Source organism: Triturus cristatus, chromosome 5_1 (assembly GCF_964204655.1).
Source record: "Triturus cristatus chromosome 5_1, aTriCri1.1, whole genome shotgun sequence".
In the NCBI taxonomy this organism is placed as follows: Eukaryota; Metazoa; Chordata; class Amphibia; order Caudata; family Salamandridae; genus Triturus; species Triturus cristatus.
Window position 1 is genome coordinate 768,649,272 of NC_140587.1, and position 13,094 is coordinate 768,662,365.

General features: G+C 42.9%; 1 protein-coding gene across 2 annotated transcripts in view; it reads left to right on the forward strand.

The window, feature by feature from the left end:
- OSBPL1A (oxysterol binding protein like 1A) overlaps positions 1–13,094 on the forward strand; it is a 1,951,189-nt gene that overhangs the window by 1,881,394 nt on the left and 56,701 nt on the right. For both annotated transcript variants that reach the window (XM_085605749.1, XM_085605748.1), the window contains exon 27: positions 12,646–12,736. In XM_085605749.1, coding sequence (XP_085461875.1) covers positions 12,646–12,736 — 91 coding nt within the window. The remainder of the gene's footprint in view (positions 1–12,645; positions 12,737–13,094) is intronic.

The following is a 13,094-nucleotide window of genomic DNA, read 5'->3' on the forward strand; positions in this document are numbered from 1 at the left end:
GTATTTGTGTCTAAGGGCCAAATCACCCACTCCTTCCAATATGGGTCTGATCTATTGTACTGTAGTATATCTTCAATTGATTCCCTTTCCTTTGTAGAAGAATTCTACCACCCTTGTGTTGGTGTAGGTAACCTTAGAGTGTTCAGGTCCTTCATATTGGCTATTCCAAGACAGGATGTCTGTTGCACAGTATCATTTAAAAAGATTGTCTGCTGTGGAATGAGGCATGCTCTAAATAGGTTCTGTACCCTGGACTTGCCAGTTCCTTGACCCCCAAATACATTTTATGTCAATTTCGTCTTGCCATAGGTCGAAACCCTGTTCAGACAATTGGGCCAAAAAGGAAGCAGAGTAAATCTGTTTGGTGTTTAACATAATTTTCTGTGCTGATGTTGGTGCAACCTTCTAATAAAATGAGGCTGTATCTGTTGTATTAAATCCTGAAAAGTATGCATATTTCTGTGCAAACACTTGTGAACTCGTTTTTGGTGGTGTTGGGCAATGTTCCCACTGATGGTACTCCAATACATTCCTGTGCAGGAAATGATTACCAAAATGTTGATGATAGTACAATTATTCATAGTCTGAAGAACCGTCTAACATTTCATTATTAGAAAATGCAGCCGTTTTCTCTAAATCAGACAACATGTTATTAACTGTTTCAGTGTCCCAATCCTCAGAAAAGGTACTGGGAGGTAATGATATCACTTAATGAGATTTTAAATACATGATTAATTTTGAAAAGTTCGGTCGGGCTGAATATGTTGAAATCAACCTTGTACCATGCTATACCATCGGGTATAGAAACTGCTGTAATGTTCACTGATGACAAGTCTCTCCGTTCACGATGTGACGATGTGTGTGGCTTCCGGAGGATGTTGACCTTTCGGGCTGTGGAATCTTGTTGAAGATAATGTCCATTAATAAGCTTATTAAAAGTCAATACTAAACCTAGCCATAAAAGAGAAAAACAGTATCCCAGAAATTACCTAGTGTTCAATCCAAGGTGATACCAGGTATGTCTTTTGAAGAAAGAGAAGAAAGTTCTTTGATTCTTGCTTAAATGGTGTTCTGGCTGGCGTCGTTTCCGGCTTGCTTGGATCCAGAGACAACATATCAAAGTTAATGAAATAGCCAGAAACAGTTCTATCAATTGTTGGAATTGCATCGGGATTCGTTGAAATGCTCTTTTCCTCTCGACGAGGCATGTTGATGTAGACATCTGTATTAGGTCTAATTGCAACTTGTGAATTATTCAGATTTTCATTTATAATTTGATTGTCTGGTTCAAGTGGAACAAGTTCCATAGCATTGTTGCTTAGTCCTTCATTCCTTACAGGTGGCTCTTCAAACGTGATGAGTTTTTCTGTTTGAACTTCTTGAATTGTAGCTAGAGGAGGACATCTGCTACATCGGAGCCCACTAGGCCTACTATTTAGTATCAGCCACATAGTGTGGTTTGATTAAGTCAATAGAGAAAAATCTTTTCTCCTTTTTTCCGGCAAGAGGCGGGAGCAACACAGTTCTTGTTCTGTGTACTGCAAGGATTGGTACAGGTTTTCTGTAAGAGGGTCCAAATTCCTTTTTGTCCGCAATTGTCTCTCGTGACTACCTTGACTTCCTCAGTGGTGGTCTGCTTTAGATGGACATTGCTTTGTTTTGTCCTGGATTCTTTTAGATCCTGTAAAACAGCCAAACGATCATGGATATCAAATGGTTTTTCATCCGCCACTGCGCCTTCACAATCAAGATCAGGTACCCACATTCGTGTCCCAAAGAGGACCTCATATGGAGTGACACCCCTTAGAGAGCTTCTTGGCTGGTTATTTAATGCCCGCTGTACCCCATACAGGTGTGTGACCCAACTACCGCCCTTGCCTAATACCCTAGCTGTTAAGGATTGCTTTAAGTCTCGGTTTTTTCTCTCCACAACAGAATTTCCCTCAGGATGATACAGAGATGAGAACAGCAATGATACGCCCATTCCTTCCATGGCCTCTTTGTAAGCCCGAGAGCTAAACGCACGGCCGAGGTCGAAGTGTAAGGTGCTAACTGCGTATGTACCGATAAAGACTCGCAAATCTTTTATAACAGTTCGAGTGTCAGCAGAACGCTGAGGCCAAACCGATAGGAATCTCAAACATTAATCCACTGCCACCATGATATACCTGTAAGCCCCGTCTCTTTGTAAGGGGCCGTAGTGGTCCAAGTACACACATGCAAGTGGGTTGTCTGACGTCTGTGCCGGGCGTGTAACGGTGGAGCCCATCATTTGCTGGCAGATGTCGCATTTCAAGACATAGTCTTAAGTTTGCTTGGATAACCCTGGCCACCAGTAGCGCTGTTTCAATAATGAAATAGTCGCTGTAACGCTTGTGTGCGCAGAGCCCAAACCCTCGAGTGCAGCTAATATTAAACCTTGCCTACGATCCATATTTGGTATTACTCTATCCCCCACTCCAGGAATCTGAGCATATGGAATGTTTTGTGCATCTAACTTGTAGGAGTATTTGAGTGAAATTTTTTTAGGTACTGCTGTGCTGCCTTTACGTGAAGCGATGACGGCTACCATTATATCTCCGTCTATTCTCGTTTTAGAACGAGTCAGCGCAGATACGGAAGCTGTGCGTACAGCCCCTTTGCGGCTTCATCAGCCAATGAATTCCCTTCAACGTGAACGCCATCACGTTGATGACTCAGTGTATGGATCTCGTGAATCCTCGGTAGCTCGGTTTTCAACTCTGCTACCTGTTCCCATAGCATTTTGTGTTTAATCGTGCCACCTTTTGCAACTTTAAACCCGTTTTGTTCCCAATGCTGTAAGTACTCATTGTACGATTGTACACAGTAAAAAGAATCACATACGATAAGTGTGGGGAATTCGTGATCCATATTTACAATGCCAGTATCAGTGCTTTTAATTCTGCCAACTGAGCCGTGCAGTCTCCTAGAGATTGCGTCTTTGTGCAGCTAGGATGGAACTTGCCATCACGCATGCGACCTTTAACGATGGCACATGCTGAAAAATATTGCTGCTTACTTCCTATCGCCGGTTGAGCAGATCCATCAGTGTAAATTATATATTCATACTGGTCAAGAGGCAAGATTTCATTTGGTAGAGCATATTCTTGTTCATATTGCAGGAATGCCTGCGTTTTTAAACTGGGATCAAGTCTATATTCAACATCTATTGCAGTAAGAGAATTAGCCCATTGTATCCATCTTGGATGTAATGCTTTCGCATTCAGGAGGCTGGCTTTTGTAACCGCTTCTAAAGCTGGTACTGAAGTCACGACAATAATGCGTTTCCCCTTAGCCAGTGTTCTTTCTCTTGCTACAGCAGTCTGAACGGCTGTCAGTAGTTTTTCTGTTGAAGTGAAACGCGTTTCTGCATTTGTATACAGGTGTAATTTGTACGCGATAGGTACGGTTTCTCCCTCATTAAAGGTCAAGTATGTGTACCCGCTTTGGCCCGCAATTATTCGGATCACTAAGTGGCGTACATTTACGCGTGTTTGTAAGTGTTTGGAAGCAATCATGTCTTCCTGGAGTAAACAAAGGATATTAGTATGTTCTTGTGTCCAATCTCTGGCTGAAAAGTCAGGTTTGATTAATTCATAGAAAGGTTTTACCCTTTGTGAATAATCTAAAATGTATGTTCTGCAGAAATGTAGGAATCCTAGTATTGATTGTAAGTTTTTCAATGATTTTGGGGGCTGGAGCAGTGCACACTTTTCTAAAAGGTTAGCTGCCAGACTTTTGCCTTCATTTGACAGCTCATATCCCAAGAATAGGACATTGAGGTGGACTATTTTCGATTTTTTTAAAGTTGAACTTATAGCCTTCTGTGGCAAATCCCATAATAATGGTGCTCACCCTGGTCAAGTGCCTCTCTAACTCGTCATCAGTCAGATAAATATCATCCACATAGGACAACTCTTCTTCATCAAATTTGTTTAGTAACTCTGTTACTCTTGCAGAAAATACCCCTAGGCTATTTTTGTACCCTTGTGCGCGACGACAAAATTGTCGTTGGGACCCTAACGCACTGAGGCTGTTAGATACCTGCTTTCAGGCGTTATATTTTGGCAGAAAAATACATTTGAGATATCAAGTGTGGTTTTGTATTTTTTTGCGCTCAATGTTATTCATTAATGCGGCACTATGTGCAGTTTGGACAGCAAATGTCTTTGTGCATGAGTTTAAATGTCTGTAATCTAAAACTAGACAATATGTATTGTCGGGTTTAGAGACAGGAAACAAAGGATTGTTCATTGGAGAGGTACATTTTTCAATGACCCCTTGGTATTCAAGTTAAGATCTCCCTGACCTGTTTTTTAGCTTCTTGCTTTATTGGGTATTGCCTCTGAGCATTAGGTGAAACTTTTAATGGGATCACGTGGTGGGTTGAGTTCTCATCCCACCCTGCGTGATTTTTGTACAATGCCGGGGCTTGGGCTACTGCCCACTCCTGTGCATATGTATGTTTAAGGTGAACTGGAATGTGGTTGGAAAATGCAGGAAAAATTACACTTTCTTCCCTAGGTCACTCTATTACGAATGCAGGCGGCCAATCTTGTTCTGCAAACAGGATGTCATAACCAGATGATAAGTTCGTCCAAAAAAGACCTTTTACTTTCCTGGGCTTGTCCCCCTCCATCCGGAGTGTTATCTCAAATAACTTATGTGGTACGCTCACCCTGGTGTCTGGTGTTTCCACTGTGATGCAATCATTCAACTCCGCTGTCACCAGAAATTCCTTCAGGTTCGGGCAAGCTATTGTTACTTCTGCCGCACTGTCTAGCATATTTAGAGCCCATTCCCCGTTCAGAGGTTGTGTCCTCAGAATTCTGGGCATGCCCGATTTTCAGACCAGAACCTTCTTTTTCTTAAATTGAGGTTTTGGATTTTGCTCATCTTCTTTTTTAGAAGTAAAGTTTTGAGCGTCCTGCTCGTCTCAGGGCTGTGTTCTGACCGTCCTTCTTTCGAAGCCTTTCTTCGAGCCCTGAAAGGATCGTGTATCAGTATCCTGATATTTGTCAGGTTTCCTAATATCATCCGTATTCCTGAGGTTGTACCTCTTTTCAGAGTGCTCCTGTTGAGGAAACCTACCTCGGAACTGATACCTCTTGTCTTTAGAGTTTTCTTTTTTATCCCACTTCTTTTTAGAAGAAGTAGGTGTCTGTTTAAAATTGGCATTCTCAGGACTGCCCTGTAGTTGAGGTATCAAAGCTTTTCCCCCCAAACTGTCCCTGCGTAATTCTGCATATGCAGTGTCAAATATTTTGGGTAGTTCATTCTCCTGTTCTAATGGAGAGAACTCCCTTAGGCGTTGGCGGATTGCCACTGATGCTGCTTCCCCTTTAACCCCTTGCATGCCCGCCCCTTTCCCCGCCCAGTGCCGCGCCTTCCATTAGCGGGCGGAGTTCATGACGAGCTGGACTCGTCATGGGCACAGCGCCACCGCAGCCCATGACGAGTCCAGCTCGTCATGGGCACTGAAGGGGTTAATGTTAGCTAGTATTATGGCTGATACCTGGTCACAGTTGTTTAACAACTTCATCCCTAAGTTTAGGGCAGGTTCTGCTCCATAGTCATTTTGTATTTGTCTCAATACATCTGGTACTACTGCTAATGAAGGAATACCATGAGTTCTGGTATATATGGCAGCAAAGACTGTACCCCTAGAGGTGCAATCCTCTAGCTGTGGTGTAATCCCCATGGGCAGACAGATTGTTAACATTCTGTGTTTTTTAAATGGTGTGGTATTTGGGAATACTGCTTCTAACTGGGTTATTTTCTGAGCTACCCAGAAAGGAATTTGTTCACGTTTTGTGGGCACTTTGCTCATTACCACGTGTAATGTTTGTCGAGTAATTTTAGTTCCTGAGCTCTGTATATGAGCTGGATTTGGTGTAATTACTGTTGGTTGGACCGCTAGTGTCCTTAAGACAAAGTGTCATGTTTCTGTAGAGTTTTATCAACTTTGTGTTTAACAAGTAGTTCATCCTGTGGCATTGTCAATGTCTGGATGTGGTGCATAGGTTGCTAATATCGGCCATGTTGCTCCTGTAATCCCTAAAGGACCAAGCCTTGCTCATGTTTTTATGTGGGTTAGGGTGCCATTAAACCAGAAAATATGTTCCTGGAAAGTAAGTGAAATCTCAGTCTCCTCGAAAGGAGTGTAGACCGCTGGAATGTAATCATGTACGTAAAAATGAAAAGTTTTTGTTATAGCATCGGCTGCTGGGAATATAACCCATGAGTAGAACACCTCTATTTTGAATTCTTCGTGTGCCTCTATCACGAATATTACTACACATCCTCTAGGTTGTAACCCATGTTTGAGTAGTTTTACTGTTAAAGTTTGTCTTACTTTGGGTGCAATTTCTATTGCATCTGCATCGACCTTACCAGTCTGATTAGGTCCTTGGTTTAAATCTCCTTCCTCGTCCACCGTGTTTAAGACACGGAATTATTGTCCAAGGAAAGGATAAAAAGGTTGTTATGCAAAGGTTTTATGCACAGTTTTGGGAATATTGTCCTTTCAAGCTTAATTAACCAGCAGCCAATACATAGGATATCTTGCCTACTCAGCTGTGGCGGAGTTTTTGCCCACTTACTCCAGACGTCTCTGGTCTCTGAGAATAAGCACGACTGAGCTACTCAGATTCTACTGTTGGGTAAGTGCCCCATCAATATATGACGTTGGGCACCATGTAGTTTAGTGCAAATAGTATCCTGTCATGCAGGACCTACGCTCCCATTCTAGCCTTCCAGATCTTGGGGATAGTTGCCAGATTGGCATCAGAGGATCTGAGGTTCTGAGTAGGGACATAGGTGTGAACCAGAGAGTGAAGATAGCTGGGACCTTGATTATTTAGAATGCGACAGCACATGCATACAGTTTTAAAGCTGATTCTTTTAGTTACTGGGAACCAGTGTAGCTGGTCGAGAGCGCTAGAAGCTGACGATCTTTTGGGGGGATTAAGAATCAGTCTAGCTGCCGCTGTAGTGTAGTCCTAATAGTACCCTGTCATGCAGGAACTATGCTGTTTATGGATAACATATACTGTGGTTCTGGTGGCAGACTGACTCTGTGCACCCCCACCGCATATGTTGGCCTATGATTTGCATTAGCTAGCTCGCAGTGCCAGTAGAATCTCCTGCTATCAGGGAGATTTGTTTTTGGCAACCTCAGAACACAATAATCTCAGACTCGTGGAAACAATATACTACTTTTCACCCAGTCACTTGTGCTTGCTTGTTTTGCTCTCAGAGAGATACAGAGAAGAAACAGTCGAGCATTTTTACAATAAGAGTTTATTGTACTGTAGTTCTTCTCATGTAGAATAAGTGCACTGTTACAACTGTAACACAGTACCAGAGATATAGAACCAGCAGTACAGTGAATAAAAAGGAATAGTATTGTTCTACCATTGTGCAATAGTCACGAACATATACATAGATATGAAATGCATTTATAAAATAAAGTGCGTACTTCTAAGATGCCTGATTAGATGTACCTAAGTGTACCTAGCATGTGAGTAGGTGCTACAGAGCCTAAGCGCCTATGAGCCAAGAATCCCGCTAGGATTGAGTTGAACCCCCATACCTGAATAGTGAGAGTGTGGGACTTCGTCCTGGACTTGAGCTGGACACCCCGCAAGGGATCGTCAGACCACTGTCTGCTGGAGCGATGGCATGCCAGAGCTGCAGCGTCTTTGGTCAGTGTGTCGGTCTTGAAGTCTCGGTTCCCTCCTGCTTTCTAATAGCAAGAGGTGCTGTATTTATACAGTCTATGTACGTGTGTTACCCATTGTTCAGTATGAGGTATGACGTTGGGTATTAAACCTTGTGCGTCAATGGGAGAGGTGAAGTATGCCTCCTGGAGAGTGTACTCATCAATTATTCATATGTGCTAAGGATGACATCTTAGCAATATCGATTGGGAAAAACCCACCCTTGGCATGGAACTAGGTGAAAGGTTTAGTCCATAAAAGGCTACAGTCCTTATAAGGCGTTCTGTCCTTATTTGGAGTTATGTCCTTATAAGGCTCGTTCGTATGAAATGATGTAGGGAAAGTGTACGATGTTCCCTGGACCTATATTAGGGTACCGATATAAAATATACCACCTCATTTTGGACTCATTGCAACAGTCTAAGATTCCCTTTTGAGGCACCTAAGTATAGTACATTCTCGTAGTCCAGCTGGGAGGTAATGAGTGCATGAACTATGGACTATCTGGTAGGAATTAGATCGAGATTTTCCTCAGGGTCTTTAGAGTATCAAAACATTTCTCTGAAGTTTTTCTAATTTGATCTTCAAAGATTCGTTTTGTGTCAAAGATTACTCCCAGGTTCTTGGCCTTACGTTTAGGGGCAGGGGTTTCCCCCAGGACCATTGGCCACCAGGCTAATGTCAAAATTGAGGGAGTTCTTCCAACCAGTAGAATCTCCGGTTTGTTGGCATTCAGTTTTAAGCAGTTGTTAGTCATCCAAGATGCAACGTCAGACAAACAGGCCTTAAACCTCTTGGCCATGATAGCAGTGGAATCCGACCGATTTACTATTAGTTGGGTGTCGTCTGCATAGGACACCACTTAAACATTATGACTTTTAATGACGCCTGCCAGGGGTCTCATATATACATTAAATAAAGTGGGGCTCAAGATGGAGCCCTGAGGTACTCCTTTTGTAGAGTGAAACTGGTCCAAAACACAGGATTTGAGTGTAACTTTGAAGGATCTGTCCCCTACGAAGGAACTAAACCATTTCAGGGCATTGCTTCTAATTCCATAATCCTGAAGCATTTGGATCAGAATGTCATGCAACACCGTGTCGAAGGCTGCACTCAGATCGAGTAGTATCAGGGCAGAAGTCTGGCCCATGTCAGCATTCTGTCTGTTTCCTCAGATAGGAGAAGGGAAGCTTCAGTGGAGTACGTTGCCCTAAACTCAGACTGTGTAGGGTCTAGCAAGTCATTGGATTCTAGGAAACTAGTCAGGCAGTTATTGACGTGCTTCTCTAATATTTTTGCCCCAAACGGAAGAAGGGAGATGGGTCTTAGATTGTCTAGTATGTAAGGGTCAATTGATAGATTTTTCCTGATGGGGATTACCATAGCATGTTTCCATGTTTGGGTACAGGGCAGTTCTTATGAATAACCTCAGAAGCTCTTGTAGCAGAGGGGCTATCACTTAGATCCCTGACTGCAAGATTCGGGGTGGGGCTGGATCGAGGGGAGAACCTGATTTGATGGATTAGAAGATCGTGGGATAGGGAGATCCATCAAGTCACCTGGTTGTTCTCTGCACCTATCTATACCTTCCTTTCTTAAAGATTTTGGAAAGGTTTCATAGATTTTAGACACTTTTTTCGAGAAGAAGGTAGCGATATTTTTAAACAATTTGCATGAGGGAGAGATATTAGCGAAGGTGCGATCAGAGTTTGTCAGAGATTTGAGCAGGGAAAATAGTTCCTTTGTAGGATTTCGAGCTGAGTCAATCATTTGAACATGGTACTCCTTGCGTTCTGATCTTATGCGTTTATGGTAGGTTTTCAGGTCCTCTTTCAGGCGAGTGCTGCCAGTGGAACTATAATCCTTCCGCCATTCGCGCTTAAGGTGTTTACATTGTTTTTTCAAAGGGGACAGTTGTTCATTATACCAGGGCACTGAGGGCAACGCTCTCACATTCTGTCAAGAAAGGCAGCCAAGACTAAGGTTTTGACACAGATTCTTCAGTTGGGAGTTTCCCCCTCGAGCCCTTACTCTTATTTAATGAAGTCCTTATAGGCGTCCTACTTGGATCCTGGTCCAAGCCCTGCACAGGGGCTCTTGCTAATAGAACGATTACCTGCTGCAATCACCTCACTCCTGGGGATCCCAGTTTCCTTACCCAGCACCTCACCCCAGAGAGCTTGGTGGTCCAAGCCTTCTCATTCTCCCTTCGCCCTGGTGCATTGTCTGCCACTCCACCAGATAGGGAATTCAAGAGGCTTGACACTTTCAGTAAGAGAATGGTCTCTTCCACCAGCCTGGTACTGCAGTCGATGAACAAAGTGTGTCTATTGGCCTGGTATTTCAATACACTATATGGGATTCAGTTGCACCGGAGCTGCCTATGGTCCCGGAAGAGGCCAGGGCCATACTCTTTAAGGCAAATGCCGACTCTGGCCGCTGGCTCTGGCCTCGGCGCCGCCGCTGGCTCTGGCCTTGGCGCCGCCGCTGGCTCCGACCTCGGCACTGCCACTGGCTCCAGCCTCAACGCCGCAGCTGGCTCCGGCGCTGCCGATGGCTCCGGGACATCACTAACTAATGTCTCTTGCAGATATATCGTTACACAAGTAAGTAACTTGTGCTTCAGGTCTGCAGGGATGGCCATTTTGTTTTTTCTGTCCTGCAGGACTTTCTAGTCTTACACAAGCAATACCATCCCTGGAGAATGGACTGCAGACATGTTTATCTATTTAAAGGTAAGGAATCTGTGGCTAGATGTCTCTATCAGATGGACAAGTTACTTACCTTCGGTAATGCCTTATCTTGTAGAGACAGTTTCTAGCTGCATATTCCTTACCAACCCACCCATCCTCAAATTGCTCTGCCCACGGTTGTTTCCTTTCAGTGTCCTAGTTTTTAAACTCACCAATGTCAGTACTTTTCATGGCCCTGCGTTTCTGCCGTGGAAAGTCGTGAAAAGTAACTGACGTCAGCACGCCGAGGTGGCGCCTATATAGGTGATGGGGATGTCCTTTCAGGCGCGGACGACGACGTCAGACGGGAGCCGACTGATGCCACCTACCGGCGTTCAGGGCTATTGCTAAAAAAAAAAATCTTCCGTATTCAGTATGACGCCTGGGAAATTCAAAGATAAGGAATCTGCAGCTAGATACTTTCTCTACCAAATAAGGCATTACCAAAGGTAAGTAACTGCTTGAAAATCTTCCAGATCCAGTCTGACACCTGGGGATATTCACATGTAAGGAATCTGTGGCTAGATAGCCTCTACCAGATAAGGCGTTACGGAAGGTAAGTAACTTGTTCTTCACCTCCCCTTCCCCATTTAGGTCTTGCCTGCAGACCGCTTTAGCTGTATCTTCGTGACCTAATCCACTTAATATGGCTTTGGGTCTGGTCCTTGCTCATAACTAGATGGTTTTAAGTTCCCTTCTCCTGATTGAAAGGCTTTCCTCTCAGCTCTTGTGTTGATTGCACCAAAGAGCATTATATTCTCACAGTGTTTTATTTGCATGAGTAGTATTCTTCACTGCTCGTGTGAAGACCTTGCATTGTAGTGCATGAGGGAGCATTTTCTTTCCCTCTCGCCTTATTCTCCCTGCTTCCACATTTCCCAACCTCCACTCACCTTAGATAATTATTTTTAAAAAACTTCTCTTTACCAGTGCCTGCTTGCAACCCCAGTGCTGTGTTCACTGGCTGCTGCTAATACAGGGGCAGGTGGACATCCTTGAATGATTTCAAAGTGCACATAAAGCAGCCCTCTTTGGATTCTTTTTCTTATCCTGATGAAAAAACATTCCAAGATGGTCACCTTAATGGCTTGTGGCATAAATAATGGCAAACCATCAAAACAAGCATTGGAAAGGCCAATAGGTCTGCCCTCCCTCCCCCCGGTATGAGAGGCAAGACGTATTGGCTTGTTAAATATTGTGTTGTGGAATGGTAAATGTCAGTTTGAAAGGTCAGTATCTGCTTCTAGGGAGCAATTTTCTATTCTAATCAGGTGTGTGTGACAGGGTGTTCCTGCTGCCAAGAAACTGCATTTCAGTAGAAAGGTGTATAAATAATATAACCTGCACTGTCTTGTTATGCTCATTTATGGAAAGGAGGGTACATTATTGTACTTCAACAGGGAATGAATGCACACTGTTTTATTCAGCATTGGAAAGGAATGTACACTGTTTTAGCCCAACCATCCAGGAACATGTACTGAGCGAGAACTGCATTTGGGGTTTCCTCTATCTCCCAGTTTATCAAGCATTGACATAGCCAATTGGTTTGATACTTCCACTCGAGCACTTACCAAAGCAATTGAAAAATACTTACTGCAGTAACAAAAAAATGAAAAATAGTAATGCTTTGTGTATACAGTGCATGTATGAGATTGAAATGTGGATGTAAGGGTGCATCCAAACAGCCAATAATTAGAAAAATGTGATTCAGTCTCAATCCAGTGGATCAATGCTGCTGAGCCAAAGAAGCAAATGGCTAAAGAAGGCTTAAACAACCCCCTCCCCGTCCATCCTTTATAGAATACCACTATTAGTGAATGCCATAAGTCCAACTACATGTGAAACCAAAGAAGGGACCATATTCCTTCAATCATTAGAAAGAAATCTGCAAACAATACCTTTTTCTGAAGTTTGCCCTCTAAACAATTATTTGATACTTGTTTATTATCTAATTACTCCCCCTTCATAAATCATGAGTTAAAAATATGAGGTACAGTGTATTCTGGATTAACTACACATTCAGAAAATGCTTTACAGTGGCACAGTAGCAGAACATGTCCTGTGTGCACCACTCTCAGACAGAACTGTAATCTGAACTGGGCATTAACAAAGAGCCTTATGAGGGTCTTTAAATGTGCAAGAATATAACATACATATCTGTTTTTGTTAAGATTTAGCTAGCGAGGAAAAGAAAAGGCTAGAGGAAAAGCAAAGAGCAGCTCGCAAAAACCGCTCCAAAGCAGATGATGACTGGAAAACCAGGTCAGTGTATTGTGTATCTGCTCATCTTTTTAATTTTCTGATTTTGATGAATGTATAATTTGAGTCTCTTGAGATGTACAGTTATGTTTCCTTCCACATTTACCTTTGTGGCAGTTTCTTCAGACTTTTTGAAAATAGTTTTCTGTATCATTGCATGTTTGACGAGTGCTGTTTTATGATACCGAGTTTACAGTTTTAATTAATGCCTCACGTGCATCACTTTGCAAAAATTGTGATTTCCACATAGTCAGATAATTTATTTCCACTACTTGATAGGCTCTCAAACCATAAGAATGAATGGAGCAGTTGTAGATAAATTGAAATTCCATGTTGTGTTTCTGTATTATGGTGGTACCCA